The 16,466-nt window shown below is 57.2% G+C and overlaps 2 protein-coding genes across 2 annotated transcripts; one reads left to right on the top strand and one right to left on the bottom strand.

The window, feature by feature from the left end:
- Positions 1-888: 888 nt before the first annotated feature.
- On the bottom strand, positions 889-9,796 carry ETH_00004865 (axonemal inner arm I1 intermediate chain dynein IC138, putative; the record flags this gene model as incomplete). Its single annotated transcript, XM_013372364.1, has 13 exons — positions 889-1,081; positions 1,893-2,038; positions 2,703-2,962; positions 3,523-3,637; positions 3,970-4,262; positions 4,500-4,613; positions 4,780-4,941; positions 5,210-5,290; positions 5,653-5,830; positions 6,231-6,358; positions 6,727-7,112; positions 7,417-7,750; positions 9,625-9,796. 13 exons carry the CDS (start codon positions 9,794-9,796, stop codon positions 889-891), a joined length of 2,562 nt encoding a protein of 853 aa, XP_013227818.1.
- An 856-nt stretch (positions 9,797-10,652) lies between these two features.
- On the top strand, positions 10,653-15,430 carry ETH_00004870 (uncharacterized protein; the record flags this gene model as incomplete). The annotated part of the gene is made up of 9 exons (XM_013372365.1): positions 10,653-10,872; positions 10,979-11,528; positions 11,831-12,413; positions 12,774-12,973; positions 13,132-13,267; positions 13,510-13,597; positions 14,162-14,269; positions 15,015-15,080; positions 15,303-15,430. 9 exons carry the CDS (start codon positions 10,653-10,655, stop codon positions 15,428-15,430), a joined length of 2,079 nt encoding a protein of 692 aa, XP_013227819.1.
- Between the last annotated feature and the right edge of the window lie 1,036 nt (positions 15,431-16,466).

Raw genomic sequence — 16,466 nt, forward strand, 5'->3', positions numbered from 1 at the left:
TACTGGGGGGCCCCACACATTCTCTTCTCTTGCAGGGAGACCGCTACAACTCAAGCTGTTGAGACACTCTGCACTACAATACCCTCGAACAGAGAGGGCTTAGAATTGCTCCCTTGAAGCAGCAGCGACAACAACCTCGCAGCGCAAAGCCCTTTGGACGGTGTGGCCATGCTGCTGCTTTCATGCCACCGCCGTCCGCTGTGTTTGGGGTTTTATTTACATGCCTAGGGGCCCTTCTCTTGAGCTTACGGGGCCTTCGAGGCTGCCTAGGGTCCCGCCAGCAAGCGGCTTCTCTTAGGGGCCCCTTTCAGGGGGCCCCATGGGAGGGGCCTTTTAAGGGGCCCTCAAGAAAAGGCCTGTAGTACTCGCTCCCCAGCGGAGTGTCACTTTAGCGGCCCCACCGCACTTCTGGGGGCCCCCCAAGGGGGCCCGTAGAGGGGCTTCAGAGGGGCCCCCGGACTAGCCGTACAGCAACTGTGTCAGAGACTGCGCTGAGTCCGACAGGGGGGCGGACCAGCGTGAGCGGCTTTTTCTTGCCTTTGTTGTGGTTTGCAGTTTGGAGGATTATTGGCTGTCTTAACTGCTATAAAGTGAAAAGCATTAGGTGAATTTGTGCGCATGTTTCACGTTGACCCAGACAAGGCAAACGTTATGTAGAATAAACACCTCCAGCGACAGAAAGGCACGTGAATAGCAATAGCCAGGCTGCTGCTGTGCAGTTGCTGCTGTTGCTGCTGCTGCAGCTGCTGCTACCTAGACCAACAGCCCGCGCTGCAGCCGCCCAGGGCGCGCTTTCAGAACCTTCGGGCCTCTTGCTTGCTGCGTTTTAGACTGAGTTCGCGTAGGTGTCTAAGGCCCCCTTGCTGCTGCTGCTGCTGCGGCTGCTGCTCAAGAAGCCTCTGCTGAGGCCTCTTGAGCCGGCCCTCTCTGGTGCTGGCTTGCCCTGGCCTGAAAGGCCTGCTCTAGGCGTTCTTGCTGCTCCTGTCGAGAGTAAGCAGGAACAGCTTCCTCTTCGATGCTCACGAGGCTTATGCAGCCCTCGTCGTCCCCCACAACCACCACAGGCGCACAAGGTGCGTACCTGCACAAACGTGGTTGGCATGCACTTGCATGCATGCACTTGCATGCATGCACTTGCATGCATGCTCTTGCATGCATGCACTTGCGCACTTGCATTCACGCGCGTGCATGCCTGCATGCATGCCTGTGTTTATCCCAAACGCCTTGCCAGCGCTGCTGCTTCTACATAAGGCAGGTAGAGTTCATTGAACGCAAGGGAGCCAGAAACTTCCCGCAACAAACAAAAAGGAAAATAAAAGATTTGTACTTGCCTTATTTGGGTGAGCCGTCTTTTAGTCTGAGAGTCCGCACGGCGAGGGTACAAAACTGCCGCGGGATCTTCTGTTAGCTCTGCGCAGTTCCAGAGCTCAATTCGGCCATCGTCAAACGAGCAGCAGAATGAGGTCGCGTCATAGGGACTCCTGAGCGAACGTGCAGCAGGAGCACCAGCAGCAGCAGCGGCAGCAGCAGTAGTGATGGGAGCTGGAGCGAGAAGTGGGGCAGCAGTGGAGAAAACAGCAGCTGCAGAAGCAGCGCAACGCGCCAAACGGGACAGGGTGAAGAAGGCAGAGGTGGATAAAAAAAGAAAGACAAAAGGGAAAAAAGCAAAAAGAGCAGCAGCAGCAAAGACAGCGACGAGAAGAGAGGCAGCAGCGCAGCTAAGGCGGCCAAAAGGGAGCAGCAAAAGAAAACCGTGCAGCCCAGCTCTTCTCTTATTGCTTGTGTTTGTGACAGTTCTTTCTTCTCTCCCCGAGTGCCTCCATTAATCCCAAATGTCTCATTTTGTTTCATTCATTTCACCCAAATGGTCTTTTTTTCCCAAGAGCCCTCACCAGCAAACGTCGCTGACCGCGCTGGGCGCCTCCGTAGAAATGAACACCTCCGCCTCCGCTTCGCTGCGGGCCACTGGCCACAGCCGCACAGTCCAGTCGGCGGCGCCGCTCAGCAACAAGTTCGGGGAGAAAGGACTTAGCCGCACCTGAAGCAGCACCACTCAGCAGCTTGCATGCGCTGCGCATGCACGGTGGCCCGCTGCATGCACGCATGAATAGAGCACCAGTGCATGCAGACTTGAATGCGCGGGGCATGCACGGTGCATCAGGGCATGCAGGCTTGCATGCGCGGCGCGTGGGTGCACTCGTGCATGCAGGCTTGCATGGGCGGAGCATGCATGGTACGTCAGTACATGCGGGCTTGCATGCGCGGCGCATGCATGGTAAGTCAGTGCATGCAGGCCTTGCATGCGCGGCGCAAGCATACATCAACAAACCAGACTGCATGCGTCTGTGCGTGTGCGCATGCGCCGACACAGACAGGCCTATAGGCTGTTGTTCTTGCATGCAAGCAGGGGCGGCGCCTGGCATGAGGGAGGAATAAAGAGAAGAGGTTCAGAGCAGCAGAGAAAAGAAAAGCAGATTTCGAGGGCTCCAAAAGGCCAAGTCAAGGCAAGCGAGGAAAGACGCCAAGCCCCGAAGAAAGGCACAGAAAGACAAACCAAGACAGCCGCAACGAGAGTCTCCGGGAGCAGCGATTCCAAAAGAGGCAAGAAGAAGGGGCCCCAGAGGCAGCTAGCTAGCCAAACGGCCTGCGGGCTTTTGGCCAGCTAGCTGTTCTTGGGGGCTTCGGGGGCCCCCCAAGCCCACCGTGCGGACAGGGCCCTTGTGGCCCAAATAAGTGGCAAGGAACTGCTCGTTGTAAGCCAACGAACACTTGTGAATTGCGCCGCCGTCGGTGGAGACGAAGTAAAGGCTGCTGCCGTCGCCGTGGGCCGCCACGTCCAGCGACAGTCCCGAGGCGTAGCTGAAGAAACGGCTGCGACTCATGTCTTTTTTGCGCGCAGTCACCTGCAGCAGCTGCGCGTTCGGAGTCCGCCGCACCACCATCGCCACCGAGTGCGTCAGGCCTAGCAGCAGCAGTAGCAGCGCGCAGCAGCACGCAGCAGCGCGCAGCAGCACGCAGCAGCAAGCAGCAGCACGCAGCAGCAAGCAGCAGCACGCAGCAGCAAGCAGCAGCACGCAGCAGCACAAAGCGGCAAGCAGCAGCACAAAGCAGCTCAATGCAGCGCGCAGTTGCGGGTACCCAGACACAGCGCTTGCCAGGCTTTTGGGGCCCCTAGAGACAGCGCTTTGGGGACTTGCGGGGCCCCTCTAGCGACAGCATTTTGGGGACTAGAGGTGTTCCTTAGAGATAGCGCTTTCGGGGGCTTTTGGGGCCCCTTAGCACACGCGTGGGGCTACAGGAGCACATTTGCAAGCTCTTTGCAGCCACGGGGGCGAACCCAAGGGCTTTGGACCAAGTGACCAGTGGTCACGCGCGGTGGGCCACCGCCCCACAGGCTTTTTTGTATTTTGGCGAAGTGCTGTGCTGCAACCAGTGCTTTGGCCAGTGCCGTGGCTAGCTAGCCAGTGGCGCAGCTAGCTAGCCAGTGATGCAGCTAGCTAGCCACTACTTATTCTATCCTACCTTTTTGCATGCTCCACTGAAGGACTTGTCCGTCGCCCCCTGTGGTAAGAAGGCCCTCCGTCCCTTCCTTTAAAATCCACTTCAAGTCCCAAACAGTGTCCGAGTGCTGGCAGCCCTGAAGCAGCAGCAACAACAACAGCAGCAACAACAGCAGCAGCAGCAGCAGTAGTAAAGGCCGAAGGGCCAACAGGCAGAAGCTAAGGAATGTCTGCCTGCAGCAACCAGTGCGGCTCCTCTGGGGTAAAAGCCGACGAACAGCAAGACAACAAACAGGACCAACAAGCAGAATAAGTTGTTGAGATACTGAATCAAATGATCAGATAACAAATGAAAAGTGTTGAAGGTCATTTGGGGAAAAGAAGCGGCTTGAGGCGTTTAGCCCAACAGCCCTGAAGTGCGCCACCCACAGCCAAGCCACGGGGTGTACAGACACCTCAGCAGCCTCACCAGCACTCCTTCGCTGCCGGCGCTGTGCAGCACTGGCTGATCGCGAGGCACTCGGACGTCCCAAACACCAACCCCACCGTCCACCATTCCCCCTGCAAGCAGCAGCGCATGCAAGCGACGGCCTCTGCTGCTGCTGCTGCTGCTGCTGCTCCTGGTGTCGCTGCTGCTGGGTTCGCCGAGGACGATGGGGCTGCAGGCAACTGCTGCTGCGATGCAGAAGGCCAGCAGCGCCAGCTCTGCTGCTCGCCCCGCTCTGGCCGGTGCTGCAGTAGCAGCAGCTGCTGTTGTTGCAGCTGCAGCAGCAACAGCAAGAGTGGCAAGGGCCAGCTAACCACGCCAGCAGCAATGCAAGCGGCCTCAACCCAACCTCTCGAGGCGCAATGTCCCACAGACCACCCAGAGAATGAGTAAGCAAGTAAAAGAGAGAAAAACTAACAAAACAAACAAAAAAGAATGAAGACTCGCAAAAAGATGGGGGGAAAATCAATTAAATGGGGCAAATGGACCCCCCCACAGCTGCCTGTGCTCGCCTGCGAGAAGGTTGGGCTGCGAAGGCCCGAACTCAACAGTAGTTACCCCTGTCTTGCAGTTAATGACTCGCTGAGGATGCAGCGGATTTGCAATGGACCAGAGCAGCAGCTTTCCTGCAGACACACCAGCGGCGCTGGGGTGTACGTACACCTCGAGTGTATGTACGCCTCGCGGGGTGTCTGTGCACCGCTCGTGGGGCATCTGGACGCCGCTGGGGCTGCGGCTGCTCGGCAGCTGCTGCTGCTGCTGCTGCTGCTGTTGCTGCTGGTGACTCCTCACCAGTCCGCCGCTTGCTGCAGTCGTACGCGGGGCTGCTGTAAGCAGCACACAGAGTGTCTTTGTGCACTGGATGATATGCCAGAGCCCTCACCCCGTGGCCGTCGCACAGCGCGCGGCCATCGAAGTCCAGCAGTTCCTTTAGCTGCTGCCGGCTGCCCCCGCCTGCGCGACCAGCAGCAGCAGCAGCAGCAGCAGCAGCAGCAGCACCAACAGCTACAGCAGCAACAGCAACGGCGAGAAGGGGGCCAGTGAGAGATTCTCGCGTTTTTGGCGGCGCCAAGCCAGTATGTTACTGCGCGCAGAGAGTTCGTCTCTTTCGCAGCAGCAGCAAGGAATAGAACCAACAGCAACAGTAGCAGCAACAGCAACATCAACAGCAGCAGCAACAGCAGCAGCAGCAAACAAGCACGCATTGTGAGAAGGGCCTCACTTTGCTGCTCGTCTTCTGCCTCGTCGGAGTCAGACCCGTCCCGCTGCTTCTCCTCCGCATCTACTCCAAAACCTGTCCTAACTGCAGCAGCAGACAACACCCCTACCAGACAGATATTAGAAAAAGATACTCGATGTGTTGCTGCTGTTCCTGCTGCTACTTCTGCTGTTGTCGCTGTTGCTGGTGAGCGGCTATGGGAATCCTGCTGCGAAAAGCCGAGCTGGTGGCGCACACAGCAGCAGCAGCAGCAGCAGCAGCGGCAGCAGCAGCAAAGCAGCAACAAAAAACGAAGCGCCGCCCGCACCGTTTTCAGGAAGCAGCAACACTAGCCGTCCTTCCATCGCAGCGGCTACGCAGCAGCAGCACCAGCAGCAGGCATTCAGCAGCAGCAACTGAGCCCGCCGCTGCAGCAGCAGCAACGCGAGACAGCCTAACCAACTCACTTCCCGTGTGGGGCCCCATGTCTGTGAGTTGAGGTTCAAGTGCATCTTCAGCTAGCTGCAGCGCCCTGAAGCTTCTGTAAATCATTTGCTGCTTGTGAAACTGCTGCTGACAAAGAGCAGCTTCGATCCGCAGAGCAGCAGCAGCCAGTGCTGCTGGCAGCGGCCTGTCGGCAGCCATCTGCGCAGCAGCACACAGACGCGCACGCCTGCTCTTGCTGCTGCTGCTGCTGCTCTCGCTGCTGTTGCTGCTGCTGCTGCTGCTCGCTTAGTTTGACGCGAAGCCACGCTATCCCAAACAGCTTTAGCAGCACTTTTATTCCCATAAAAGGAGGCTGCAGAAATCGTGTTAAAAAGCTGCAGTAAGAAATGCAGCAAGAACCTTTGCTGCCGGCGGGCGAAAAGTAGCGCGGCAGCAGCAGCAAAGAAGCAACAGGCCAACAAAGCGTCACCAGCACCATTTTGAGGCAACAAAAATGCACCAATAGCTGCAGCAGCGGCACCAGCAGCAACAGCAGCAGCACCAGCGACAACAGCAACAGCAACGGCAACAGCAACAGCAGCAGCAGCAAAAGCGGTACCTTCCAGCCGGCCTTTGGGTCGATTTCTTTACTTGTGGCTTCTTGGCTTTCCTCGAGAAAAGAGTCTTCTGTCTCCTCAAGTACTTGCCGCTGCGAGCGCCGGGGGGCAAAATTTGATGAAGAGCCATCTGCAGCAGCAACAGCAGCAGCAGCAAAAGCGGCTGCTCGCAGCCACTGCAGCGGCCACAAAGCGTGCGGGTTGCTGCAGCAGCTCGACGAGCAGCAGCAGCACTTGTGACAGTGGCAGCAGCAACGCCAGCAACAGTGCCAGCAGCAGCAGCAGCAGCAGCACCGAAAGAAGCAGCCACTGCTGCACCATCTCTCCGCAGCAGGAGTCCCCTGGCTGCTCCCCAGCAGCAATACCCGCAACAGCAACTCCAGCACCACCAGCAGCAGCACCAACAGCAACAACATCCCCAGCACCAGCAGCAACACCAGCAGCAGCAATACCAGCAACAGCAGCAGAAGCAGCAGCAGCAGCAGCAGCACATCGAACCTGTTTGTCTTGTGTCTGCGCGGTTCCCCTCCCCAGTCCCAGTGCTGCGCTTATTCAACAAACTTCCAGCAGCACGTTTTGTGTTTTCTCTTCCTCTGGCTTTTAGCGACTGCTGCGCCTGAGAGGCATTAAAGTCGGACTTGCGCGAGAGAGAAGCATGTGGGGAGCTGGAGGGGGCCCCGGGGCCGCCGGGGCCCCCGGGGGCCCCGGGGGCCCCCGAGGCCCCGGGGCCCCCCGAGGGGCCCCCCGCGCTGCCTGAAGACCGCGGGCGGTCCCGCGCTGCGCAAAGTCGCCAGTCCAGAGACAAGAATGTCCCTGGGGCCTTCAAACCCTCAGCAGCAAACTCTTCTGCTGCTTTTTTCCAAGTGTCTCTGAAGTCATCAGTGCTGCGGAGAAACAAAAGGTGTACTGCTGAGAAGCAGCTCGACACAACTGGTGCAGCAGCGGCAGCAGCAGCAGAGCAGCCCATGTAGCGGCGAAGGCAGCAGCAGCAGGAGCACAAGCAGCAGTATTAGCAGGAGAGAGCAGTAGCAGCAGCAGGAGAACAAGCAGCAGCAGCAGCAGCAGAACAAGCAGCAGCAGCAGTAGCAGAAGAACAAGCAGCAGCAGCAGCAGCACAAGCACAAGCAGCAGCATGAGCAGGTGCTCAAGCGGCAGCAACAGCAGCAGCAGCAGCAGCAGCAGCAGTACAGTTTGCGGGGTTTGGCGGCGAGCGCATCGTGTATGTCCGCGGGGGTGGCGGCGACTGCAGCAGAAAGCAGGGCGCTGGAGTCTGTTGCCACAGCTTTGAGCTTTTGCTGAGGGTTTAGGGTTTGGGTGTGGGCGGTTTTGAACTTGCGGGGCACTGCAGCACGAGTTGCCAGCAGCTCCAAGTAGGCCTTGTTCCTAGCAGCAATTTGCTGCTGCTCTTCAGAACCCAACACTGCGCAGCTCGAGGCCTTACTGAACAGCAGCAAAGTTTCCGTCTCCTCCAGCTCCACCAGCAGCTCCCCGCCAGCCTCCACCCCCCCGGCGCGGGGGCCTTCTGTTGCCACGCCCCGCAGCAGCAGCAGCAGCAGCAGCTACTTTGTTGCGTTGCGTTGTTTGCGGCGGCGGAGCCGTAGGGCGTTGATTGCAGCAGCACTGAAGCATTTATTTTAAGATTTAAATGGCATTTCGGAGACTTTTATTTTATTTTTTTAAATTCAAAAAAGGAAAACTGGGATCTGCAAAAAGTCCCAAACCGCAGCAGCAGCTTGCCTGTGGGCTCTGCTTCTCGTGCTGCTGCTGGCTTCGGGCTTTCTTCTTGCTGCTGCTCTCCAGACAGCTCCAGGTCTGCAGCAGCACAAGTGCCAGGGTGTACGTACACCTCAGCGGGCTCCACACGCGTCAGCAATTTCAAAGAAAAAGGAGAAAAAGAAAAAGAACAAGAAATAAATTAATCTAAAATCAGCTTGCAACAGCTGTGCAGTTTATTTAGGCACCTCGCATCTAAACGCACAGCAGCAGGAAGAGCAGTAGCAAGAGCAGCAGGAAGGGCAGCAGCAACAGCAGCACCAGCAGCAGCAAGGGAGGAAGCAAGAGCAGCACCAGCACCAACAGCAACAGCAAGAGCAGCACCAGCAGCAACAGCAGCGGCAAGTGTAGCAGCAAGAGCAAAAGCAGCAGCAACAGCTCAAGCAGTAGCAGCAAAAGTAGCAGCAGCAGGTCAAGAAGTAGCAGCAAGAGTAGCAGCAGCAGTAGCGGGGAGAGCAGCAGCAGTTCCTGCAGCAACTAAGGGTGCAGCAAGGCAAGAGCAAACGGAGAATAACCACGGAAATGGCTGCAGCCAGCGGCGTGCATGCGTTTAGGGTTTAGGGGGTAGGCACTAGGGTTTATGGTTTGGAGCTGAGGGTTTCGGGTTTAGAGACTAGGGTTTAGACTCCAAAACACCTGCCTGTCTCAATAGCATCTATTGTTGTGCTCTCTGACTCTCCCGCTGCGCTGTACAGACGCCGGGGGGTTACGTTTCGCTCATTCAGCAGCACTTGATAGCTTCCTGGACCTGCAGCAGCAGCAGCAGCAACAGCAGCAGCAGCAGCAGCGGCAGCAGGATTGGTCGTCACGGGGCAAGTGGAGGAGATAGCGTCAACCGTCTAGAAGATAGTCGAATCTGCTTTGGCTCATAGGGCGGCTGCTACCGTCACTGCTGCTGCTGCTGCTGCTGCTGTGTTCCCAGAGCTTCACTTCGCCAGCAGCAGCAACAGCACAATTTCAAGGCACGCAGCTAGCGACACCTATTTAGAAGCGAAGCCAGGAGCTGCAGGCGCTCCCGTTCCCCTAAGTGGAATTTTTGTTTGCTGCTGCTGCAGCTTCTGCTGCTGCCGCAACTTATGCTGCTGCTTTTTGGCAGCGCTGCTGCTGCTTCTGCCACTGCTGCTACTGTGCCTCGTGCTGCTGCTGCTGCTGCGACTTGTGGCGCCTTCATTGGAGCTACTGTTGTTGCGCGCTCTGCTCCGTAGCTAAATCCTAAACCCTAAACCCTCAACACATTTTTTATTTCTTTCTTATTTGTACCACTTAGGCAAAAGCGTCGTGGTCTTGCTGAATGATCTAAACTAATCCGTGAATCCTAAAGCCAAAACCCTAAACCCTTAATCCCGAATGGTAGACTCCCAGAACCCTGGGCGTGAACAGTAAGCATTGCCCTTCGCCGGGGCTCCTGTTCTGCACTTCCCAAACCCTAAACCCTAATTGAGAGTATCCTGCTGCGCAGCACCCTAGCCTGCAGCTCCCTCGGCCGTCCGGCGCGCGGGCAGGCCCACGGGACGCCTAGAGTTTAGGGTTTAGGGTTAGCGGCGGCCTGTGGAGCTCGCACTGCGGGTGCGTCGGCAGTCAAAACCCCGTTTTAGGGTTTAGGGTTTGCGGCGGCGGGCCCACCTAGGCTGTCGGTAGCCCTAGAGGTCTTGGGAATTGGAGTTTCTCGAGATATTGAAGCTCGGCGAGTGGTGTTTTGCTGCTTGAAGTCGGATGTGCGTCGGGAAAGAACAGAGGCTCTGCCGGTGGCACTGCTGGGCTGCGAGGCCGTCAGACTGGGTCTGTGGGTGGCCATTTTCGTAGTTTTTGGGCCTATTTACTCTTAATTCTCGCTATTTTGCGAAACAATTCATTTGAACTTCCCAAAATGATGACTAACGCAGCCCAAACGGCCGAGACAGCCGCGCAAATGCGGCACACGCCGCACCGCACAGCAGAGGCGCAGGCGCTCCCCAGCCCGCTGCAGACTTCTACCCCCTCGTCTTGTAATTATGAAGCAACTTTCTGAGCTGTTTATTTCAATTCAGGAAAGAGCTTCGGGCCCAGCGCTAACGGGAGCTATTACATGCGGCCACAGCCACAGGACCGCCAGCAGCAGCCGCCGCCGCAGCAGCAGCAGCAACAGCGGCGGCAATGAATGCAGCAGCACAAACGTCTACAGTAGTATTTGTTTAATTCGGAACTCAGATCTCGGCGGCAGAAGCAGCGAGCCCTCTTGGTGTGTGGTCAAATCATCACAGCAGCAGCAGTTGCAGCAGCAGCAGCGGCAGTGACGGCGGCAGCAGCAGCAGCAGCAACGCCAGCAGACGCAGCAGCAGCAGCTTCCAAGCTTTTCAGAGCCAGCGGCGGCAGCCACACACGGAGGCGCCGACCCTGCAGTCTCTGCTGCAGTGTCAGTACTCGGGGGCGCTGGAACAAAACGCTGCCGCTGCTGCTGCTGCTGCTGCTTCTTCCATCACTGCTGCTGTCTGCATGGGCGCACTGTAGCGACGCAACAGTCAGCGCTGCAGCTGCTGCTCAAGGGCAGACCTTTCGCCCCACTCTGTAGCCGCAGCAGCAGGAGCAACGAAAGACGCCGCCGCAGCAACCGCGGCAGCAGCAGCAGCAGCAGCAACAGCAGCAACAACAGCAGCGACTGAATTGCAGCCCTAATGCCGCCTAAAGAGTTCGTCCGGCCCCGAGCCAACAGCCCTGAGGTCCTGCGCCTTTCGCGAGTTGCAGCAGATATGGAATGGGATCAGCAGCAGCAGCAGCAGCAACAGCAACGGCAGCAGCAGCAGCAACAGCAACAGCAGCCTCAGCTGCAGCCACCCGAGTTTGATACGGATGATGTGGAGCTGCAGCGAGCACTGGAAGCCTCTCTCAGAGATGGTGAGTTGGCGCTCTTGCTGCTGCTGCTGCTGCAGCAGCAGCAGCTGCTGCTGCCGGCCATGGGCAACAGCAGCAGCTGTATGTGCCCTTTCTGTCTGCGTATCAGGTACTTCTCCAGACACGTGTTCCTCTGCTGCTGCTGCTGCTGCTCCGCGACAGCTGTCTGCAGCAGAATTTTTGGCGCTGCTGCCGCAAGATGATGACTTGACAGATCTTCTGCAGCCACCGCCTCCCCGCAGCAGCAACAGCAGCAGCACGTTCCCGCTCAGGACCGACAGCAGCTGCAGCAGCAGCAGCAGGAAGCTGCCGGGGGACCGCTTCAAAGTACCCCCAGAGTGGATTGAAGAGGAAGAGCAACGTGGCTGCTGCTGCTGCTGCAGGGCCCCAAGCAGCAGCAGCAGTACTGGGCCTTCTACGAAGGCAGCAACAGCAGCAGCCGCACCGAGTGAGCAGCAGCAGCAGCAGCAGCAGCGGTGGAAGTCCTGCCCCTGTGCAGCAGCAGCAGCAGCAGAAGATTCTCTTACGGAGGAGGAGCAGCGAGCCAGCCTTGACGCCTCCACGGAGCTGCTGCAGCAGCAGAAGCTGCGGGAGTTGCTGCTGCTGCTCTTTGGGGAAGGTGGGGACCGGCAAATAGACAGAGAAGACTTGGGCAGGTGGTGAGCAACTTGCTGCTGCTGCAGCAGCTGCTACTGCTGTTGCTCCTGCTGCTGCTGCTGCTGCTGCTGCAGTTGCTGTCGCAACAGGTGCTGATCCTGCAGTTGATGCCACTGCAGTTGCTGCTGCTACAGTAGAGGCCGCTACATTTGCTGCTGCTGCAGTTACTGCTTCCGTAGTTGCTGCTGCCGCAGTTGCTGCTGCCGCAGTTGCTGCTGCTGCCTTTTGCGTCGTCTCCCGAGCTGCCGCCTCTGTGCTGAGGGACATGCTGTTGCTGTTGCTGCTGCTGCTGCTGCTGCTGCAGGATGGCTCACCCGATTGCGTTCGCTGCAGAGTGGCCGGAGGCACTGGGGAGCGCAGCAGCAGCAACAGCAGGAGCAGCAGCAGGAGCAGGAGCAGCAGCAGCAGCGCCGGACTGCGGGGAGTGGGGACTCGCACAAATCCACGGGGGCCCCTGTGGGGTCCTGGCGGCGCTGCAGTGCTTCGTGCTGCGGTCTTTACTGTTTTCGCGCTTCCGGGCGAGCCGCCGCCTGCGTCACCAGCAGCAGCAGCAGCAACAGCAGCAGGAAGAGGTGCTGCAGCTGCACCCGTGCTCGCTGCAGCGGCAGCACGCGCTGGCGGAAGCTGTTGCTGCAGTGCTGTATCAATGCACGCCGGACTCTGTGTACACAGTGGCGATGCAGGCGCCGCAGCGGCCAGCAGCAGCAGCAGCAGCAGCAGCAGCAGCAGCAGCAGATGTGGACTCGCTGCAGTTCCAAACGCGGGAAATTGTGGGCATCACAGAAGTCATGCGCTTTTACTTCGCCCACAGACAAGTGCTGCTGGCAGCTCCGGGGGCTGCACTTAGCTTCCTTGCTTCCGTTGTTCTCACTCGGGGCCCCAACAAGGTCTGCTGCTGCTGCTGCTGCTGCTGCTGCTGCTGGTCACGATTTTGCCACGGCGGGTGCTTGTGCGGCCAGTGCTGCTGCTGCTGCTGCTATTTTTGAAGCTGTTGCTGCTGCTGGTGCTCGTGCGATGAATGCTGCTGCAGCTGATGCAGCGACTGCTCCTGCTGCTGCTATTGCAAGTGTTGCTACTGCTGCTGATGCAGCGAACGCTGCTGCTGCTGCTAGTGCAACGACCGCTGCGGCTGCTGCAGTTGCTGCTGCTGCTGATACAACGGCGCGTGCTGCTGCTGCCCCAGCAACAGCCCCCCGCCGCACCTGCTGCTGCTGCTGCTACTGCTGCTGCTGCTGCTGCTGCTGCAGGTGCGCAGCGACATGGACCCCCCGTCGCGGCCGCTGCTTGGGGTGTACGGACACTGCACGCAAGAGGCGCTGAATTTGCTGCTGCAGGGAGCAGCAAGCAGCAACGTGTGTGACGGCTGGGCCAGTTTGGGGGAAGCAGCACTTGGGGGGGCCCTCAAGAGGCCCCTTGTGGGGTTTCTCTCCGAGATGGAAGTCCTCAGGTAAACCCTAAACCCTAAACCCTAGGTTCCAGGCCTTGACACGCACGCTCCCGGGCGCACGCGCAGGAGCTGCTGCAGCGGCTGCGGACGCGGGCGCGCGAAGCCCATGCTGCTGCTGCGGCCTGCTGCTGCTGCTGCTGCTGCTGCTGCTGCTGCAGGTACTGCGAAGTAGGCAGCCGCTTCAAAACGCCGCTGTTTCCCTTTTGGGTTGTGGGCAGCGGCAACCACTACACAAGTCTCTTCGCTTTAGATCCTGCTGCTGCTGAGCTGCCTTCAGACGCCCGAGTGGAGGCGGTCAGCTGCTGCTGCTGCTGCTGCTGCTGCTGATTTTGTCTGCTGCTTCTGCTGCTGGTTTCGTCTGCTGCTGCTGCTGCTGCTGGTTTTGTCTGCTGCTGCTGCTGCTGCTGCTGGTTTTGTCTGCTGCTGCTGCTGCTGCTTCCGCGGTTGGTGCTGCTGCTGCGGCTGGGGAGCGCCATCCCGGCAGCTTCGTCGCTGCACACTCGCTGCTGCTGATGCTGCTGCTGCTGCTGCTGCAGGAGGCGCGGTGGGCATTTGAGCTGGAAGACCCCGGGAAGTCGCTGCTGCTGCAACAGCAGCAGCTGCCTCGCGTTTTGGCCGCCTCTGGTAGGGAAGGCTGTTGCGTCTGGGGTGTACGTACACCTCAGTTTGTCTTCTTCTGCTGTATGGCTTCTCGTCTTTTCAATTTTCGGTGTTTCAGTTCTTTATTTTTCTCTTTTTGTCTCCACAGTCGCCTCATTTTGTTTCATTTAGTCATTTTTTCCTCCCTTTGATTCTTTCTTTTTCACTCTCTTATCTTTTTTCGTCCGATTTTATCTCATTTTTTCTCGTTTTTTCCTCTCTTTATCTCGTTTTTTCCTTTTCTTCCCGTTTCTTCTATAATTCCCTTAAATTGTTCTTCTTATCTCCTTTAACCTTTTTTAATGATCCTTTTGAAAGTTTTAATTATCTTTTTTCCGCTTTTGAATTGCCCTATGGCGCCCGCAGCACTGCCCGCGGCGTTGCGATATTTCGTGTCTTTTTCCTCATTTTCACTCGTTTTCCCTCATTTTTTTTCTCCTTTTCTCCCAATTATTTCTTTCAATTGTTTCTTCTGCCGTATTTTACGTTTTTGTCGTTTGAGGTTTTAATTGTCCTTTTTCGCCTCAAATTGTCCTTTTGCGCCCTCAGGACTGCCCGCGGCGCTCGCCGCAGACGTGCCCACGGCCGACGGGGTCGTTTTGTACACAGACTGGCTGCGTTGGTTTCGGACTGTGCGGGCTGGGCAGCGTTCTTCAGGTGCTTTTTTTTGTTTTTTTTGCTCTTTTTTTGTTCTTTTTGGCATGTTTTTGTTTCTTTAAACTTCTTCTCTTCTCCCCTTTCTTGCCAATTCTTTCACCAGCGTTTATCCCGCTCTCGGGGCTCTTTTTGGCGCCATTTGGTTCCCTCAAACTCGCTTTTTGCTCGCCCCCTGCTCGTTTTTTGGCCCTATTTTTGTCTCTTCTTTGAGTTTTTTCTCCTCTTTTTCGGTGCATTTTGCTTCTTTTAATTTCTCCTTTTGATTAATTCACCTTTTCTCCGGCTTTTGGGTTTTTTTTGCATTTTTGGGTTTTTTTGGCTGTTTTTGGCTCTTTTGGGTTCCCTATTTCGCTCTCTATGTATGGGCTGTTACGGGCTTCGGACCTCTTTTCTTCGTTTCTTTTTGTCTTTTTTTAGCTTCTTTGTAGCCTCTTTTATGCTTCTTTTTAACCTCCGTTTGTCTCTCTTTTACTTCCTTTTCATTTTGCTTTTTGTTTCATATTATTTATCCCTGAATTGCCTTTTGTGTCTCTTTTGCTTCCTCTATTCTTTGCTGCTGCTGCTTCATTCTGCTGCTCCCGTTTCTTTTTTTTTGTGTCTCTTCGTTTCTTTTTTCATTTCCCTCCTCCCTTTTCATTTCTTTTTGTCTCTTCTATTTCCTTTGTGTAGTCTCTTCGGGTTTTGTCCCCTCTAAACCCTAAACTCTAAACCCTAAACCCTCGATTCGGCGCTGCGCCTTTCACAGCTGAGCCACACGTGGAGCCCCCAGAGACATTTCACGTCTTTCTCTACGACGGCCAAGTACCTCCTGGTAAGCAGCAGCAGCAGCAGCAGCAGCCGTACTAGCAGGAGCAGCAGCAGCAGAAGCATTGGCAGCTGCAGCAGCATAGCAGCAACGTTGCCGACAGGAGCAGTTGCACTACTAGCAGCAGCGACAACACGCCTGACAGCAGCAGCTCAGGGGTCTGGTTGTATGACGGTGGAATCGCTGCTGCTGCTGTTGCTGTTGCTGTTGCTGCTGCTGCTGCTGCAGGCCCAGGGGTGAGCGCGTTTCTTGTCCAGAACAATTCGGCTGTCTTGGGGGGCCCCCACACGGCCGCTTTGCAGTCTTTGCTGCGGACCCGCTGGCCAGCAGCAGCTGTTAGCAGTGTCAGCCTCTAGTTGCTGCTGCTGCAGCAGCAGCACGCAGCAGCCGCTGCACGTGCTGCTGCAGCAGCAGCAGCACGTGCCGCTGCTGCGGCAGCACGTGCAGCGTCTGCTGCGGCCAGTGCTGCTGCTGCTGCTGCAGCACCTGCGGTAGCAGCTACAGCAGCACCTGCAGCGGTATTGCGGCCGCTGCCAAACCCGCACTTTGCCGCTACATGAGGCATGTTCTAATCCCTGCTGCTGCAGCAGCAGCAGCAGCAATTACGTTCCGTCCTAAAACCGTCTATAAATACTTTTTGAAACTGGCTTATTCTAGCGGGGGGCCCCTTCTTCTGGGGGCCCCCGTAGCTTTGGGCACTGGGGCAACACCTGGTGGGGGTCCCCCGGTGAGGGGCCCCTGGTGGGGGGCCCCCCTCCTGCTAGCTTTGCAACAAGTACCCTTTAAGCTTTTTATTCGTCTCTTTTGCTGCGTGTGCCTCCATTTGTTGCTTCTTAGTTCCTTAAACTCGGGTGGGGGTCCCCTGGGGGCCCCCAGGGTCCCCTGGGGGCCCCCAGGGGCCCCCAGAGGGTTCTGGTGAAATAGCAATGGCAGCACTGCCGCCGTTGGCCCTGCAAGGAAAGGGAGCGTGAGGTACCTAGCTAGCCAACTAGCTAGCTAGCTGGCGGGGAGCGTGGCTAGCCCAGCAGCCAGCTGGAATAGCTAGCCAGGGCAGCTAGCTAGCTAGCTGCTGGCTAGCTAGCTAGCTAGCCAACAAAACTGCAGGGGAAGAGCAGCGGGGCTTGCTCGGCGTTATGAAAAGGCTGAGCGCCGAGGCCTGCACCAATTACTAGCTATCCACTTAGTTAGCCAGCTGCCCAGCCGACTAGTCAGCCAGCTAGCCAACTAGCTAGCTAGCCAGCTAGCTAGCCAATTAGTCAACCATCCAGTCAGCCAACTATATAGCTGGCTAAACAGCCAGCTAGCTAGGCAGCTAGCTAGCTAGCCACAGCGACGCAGCAAACTGCTTTAAACAATTCGGCAGTAGCCTCTGCTGGTCACTGCGGCAACATC

This window comes from Eimeria tenella, genomic scaffold, assembly GCF_000499545.2.
Source record: "Eimeria tenella Houghton genomic scaffold, Eth_scaff1, whole genome shotgun sequence".
Lineage (NCBI taxonomy): Eukaryota > Apicomplexa > Conoidasida > Eucoccidiorida > Eimeriidae > Eimeria > Eimeria tenella.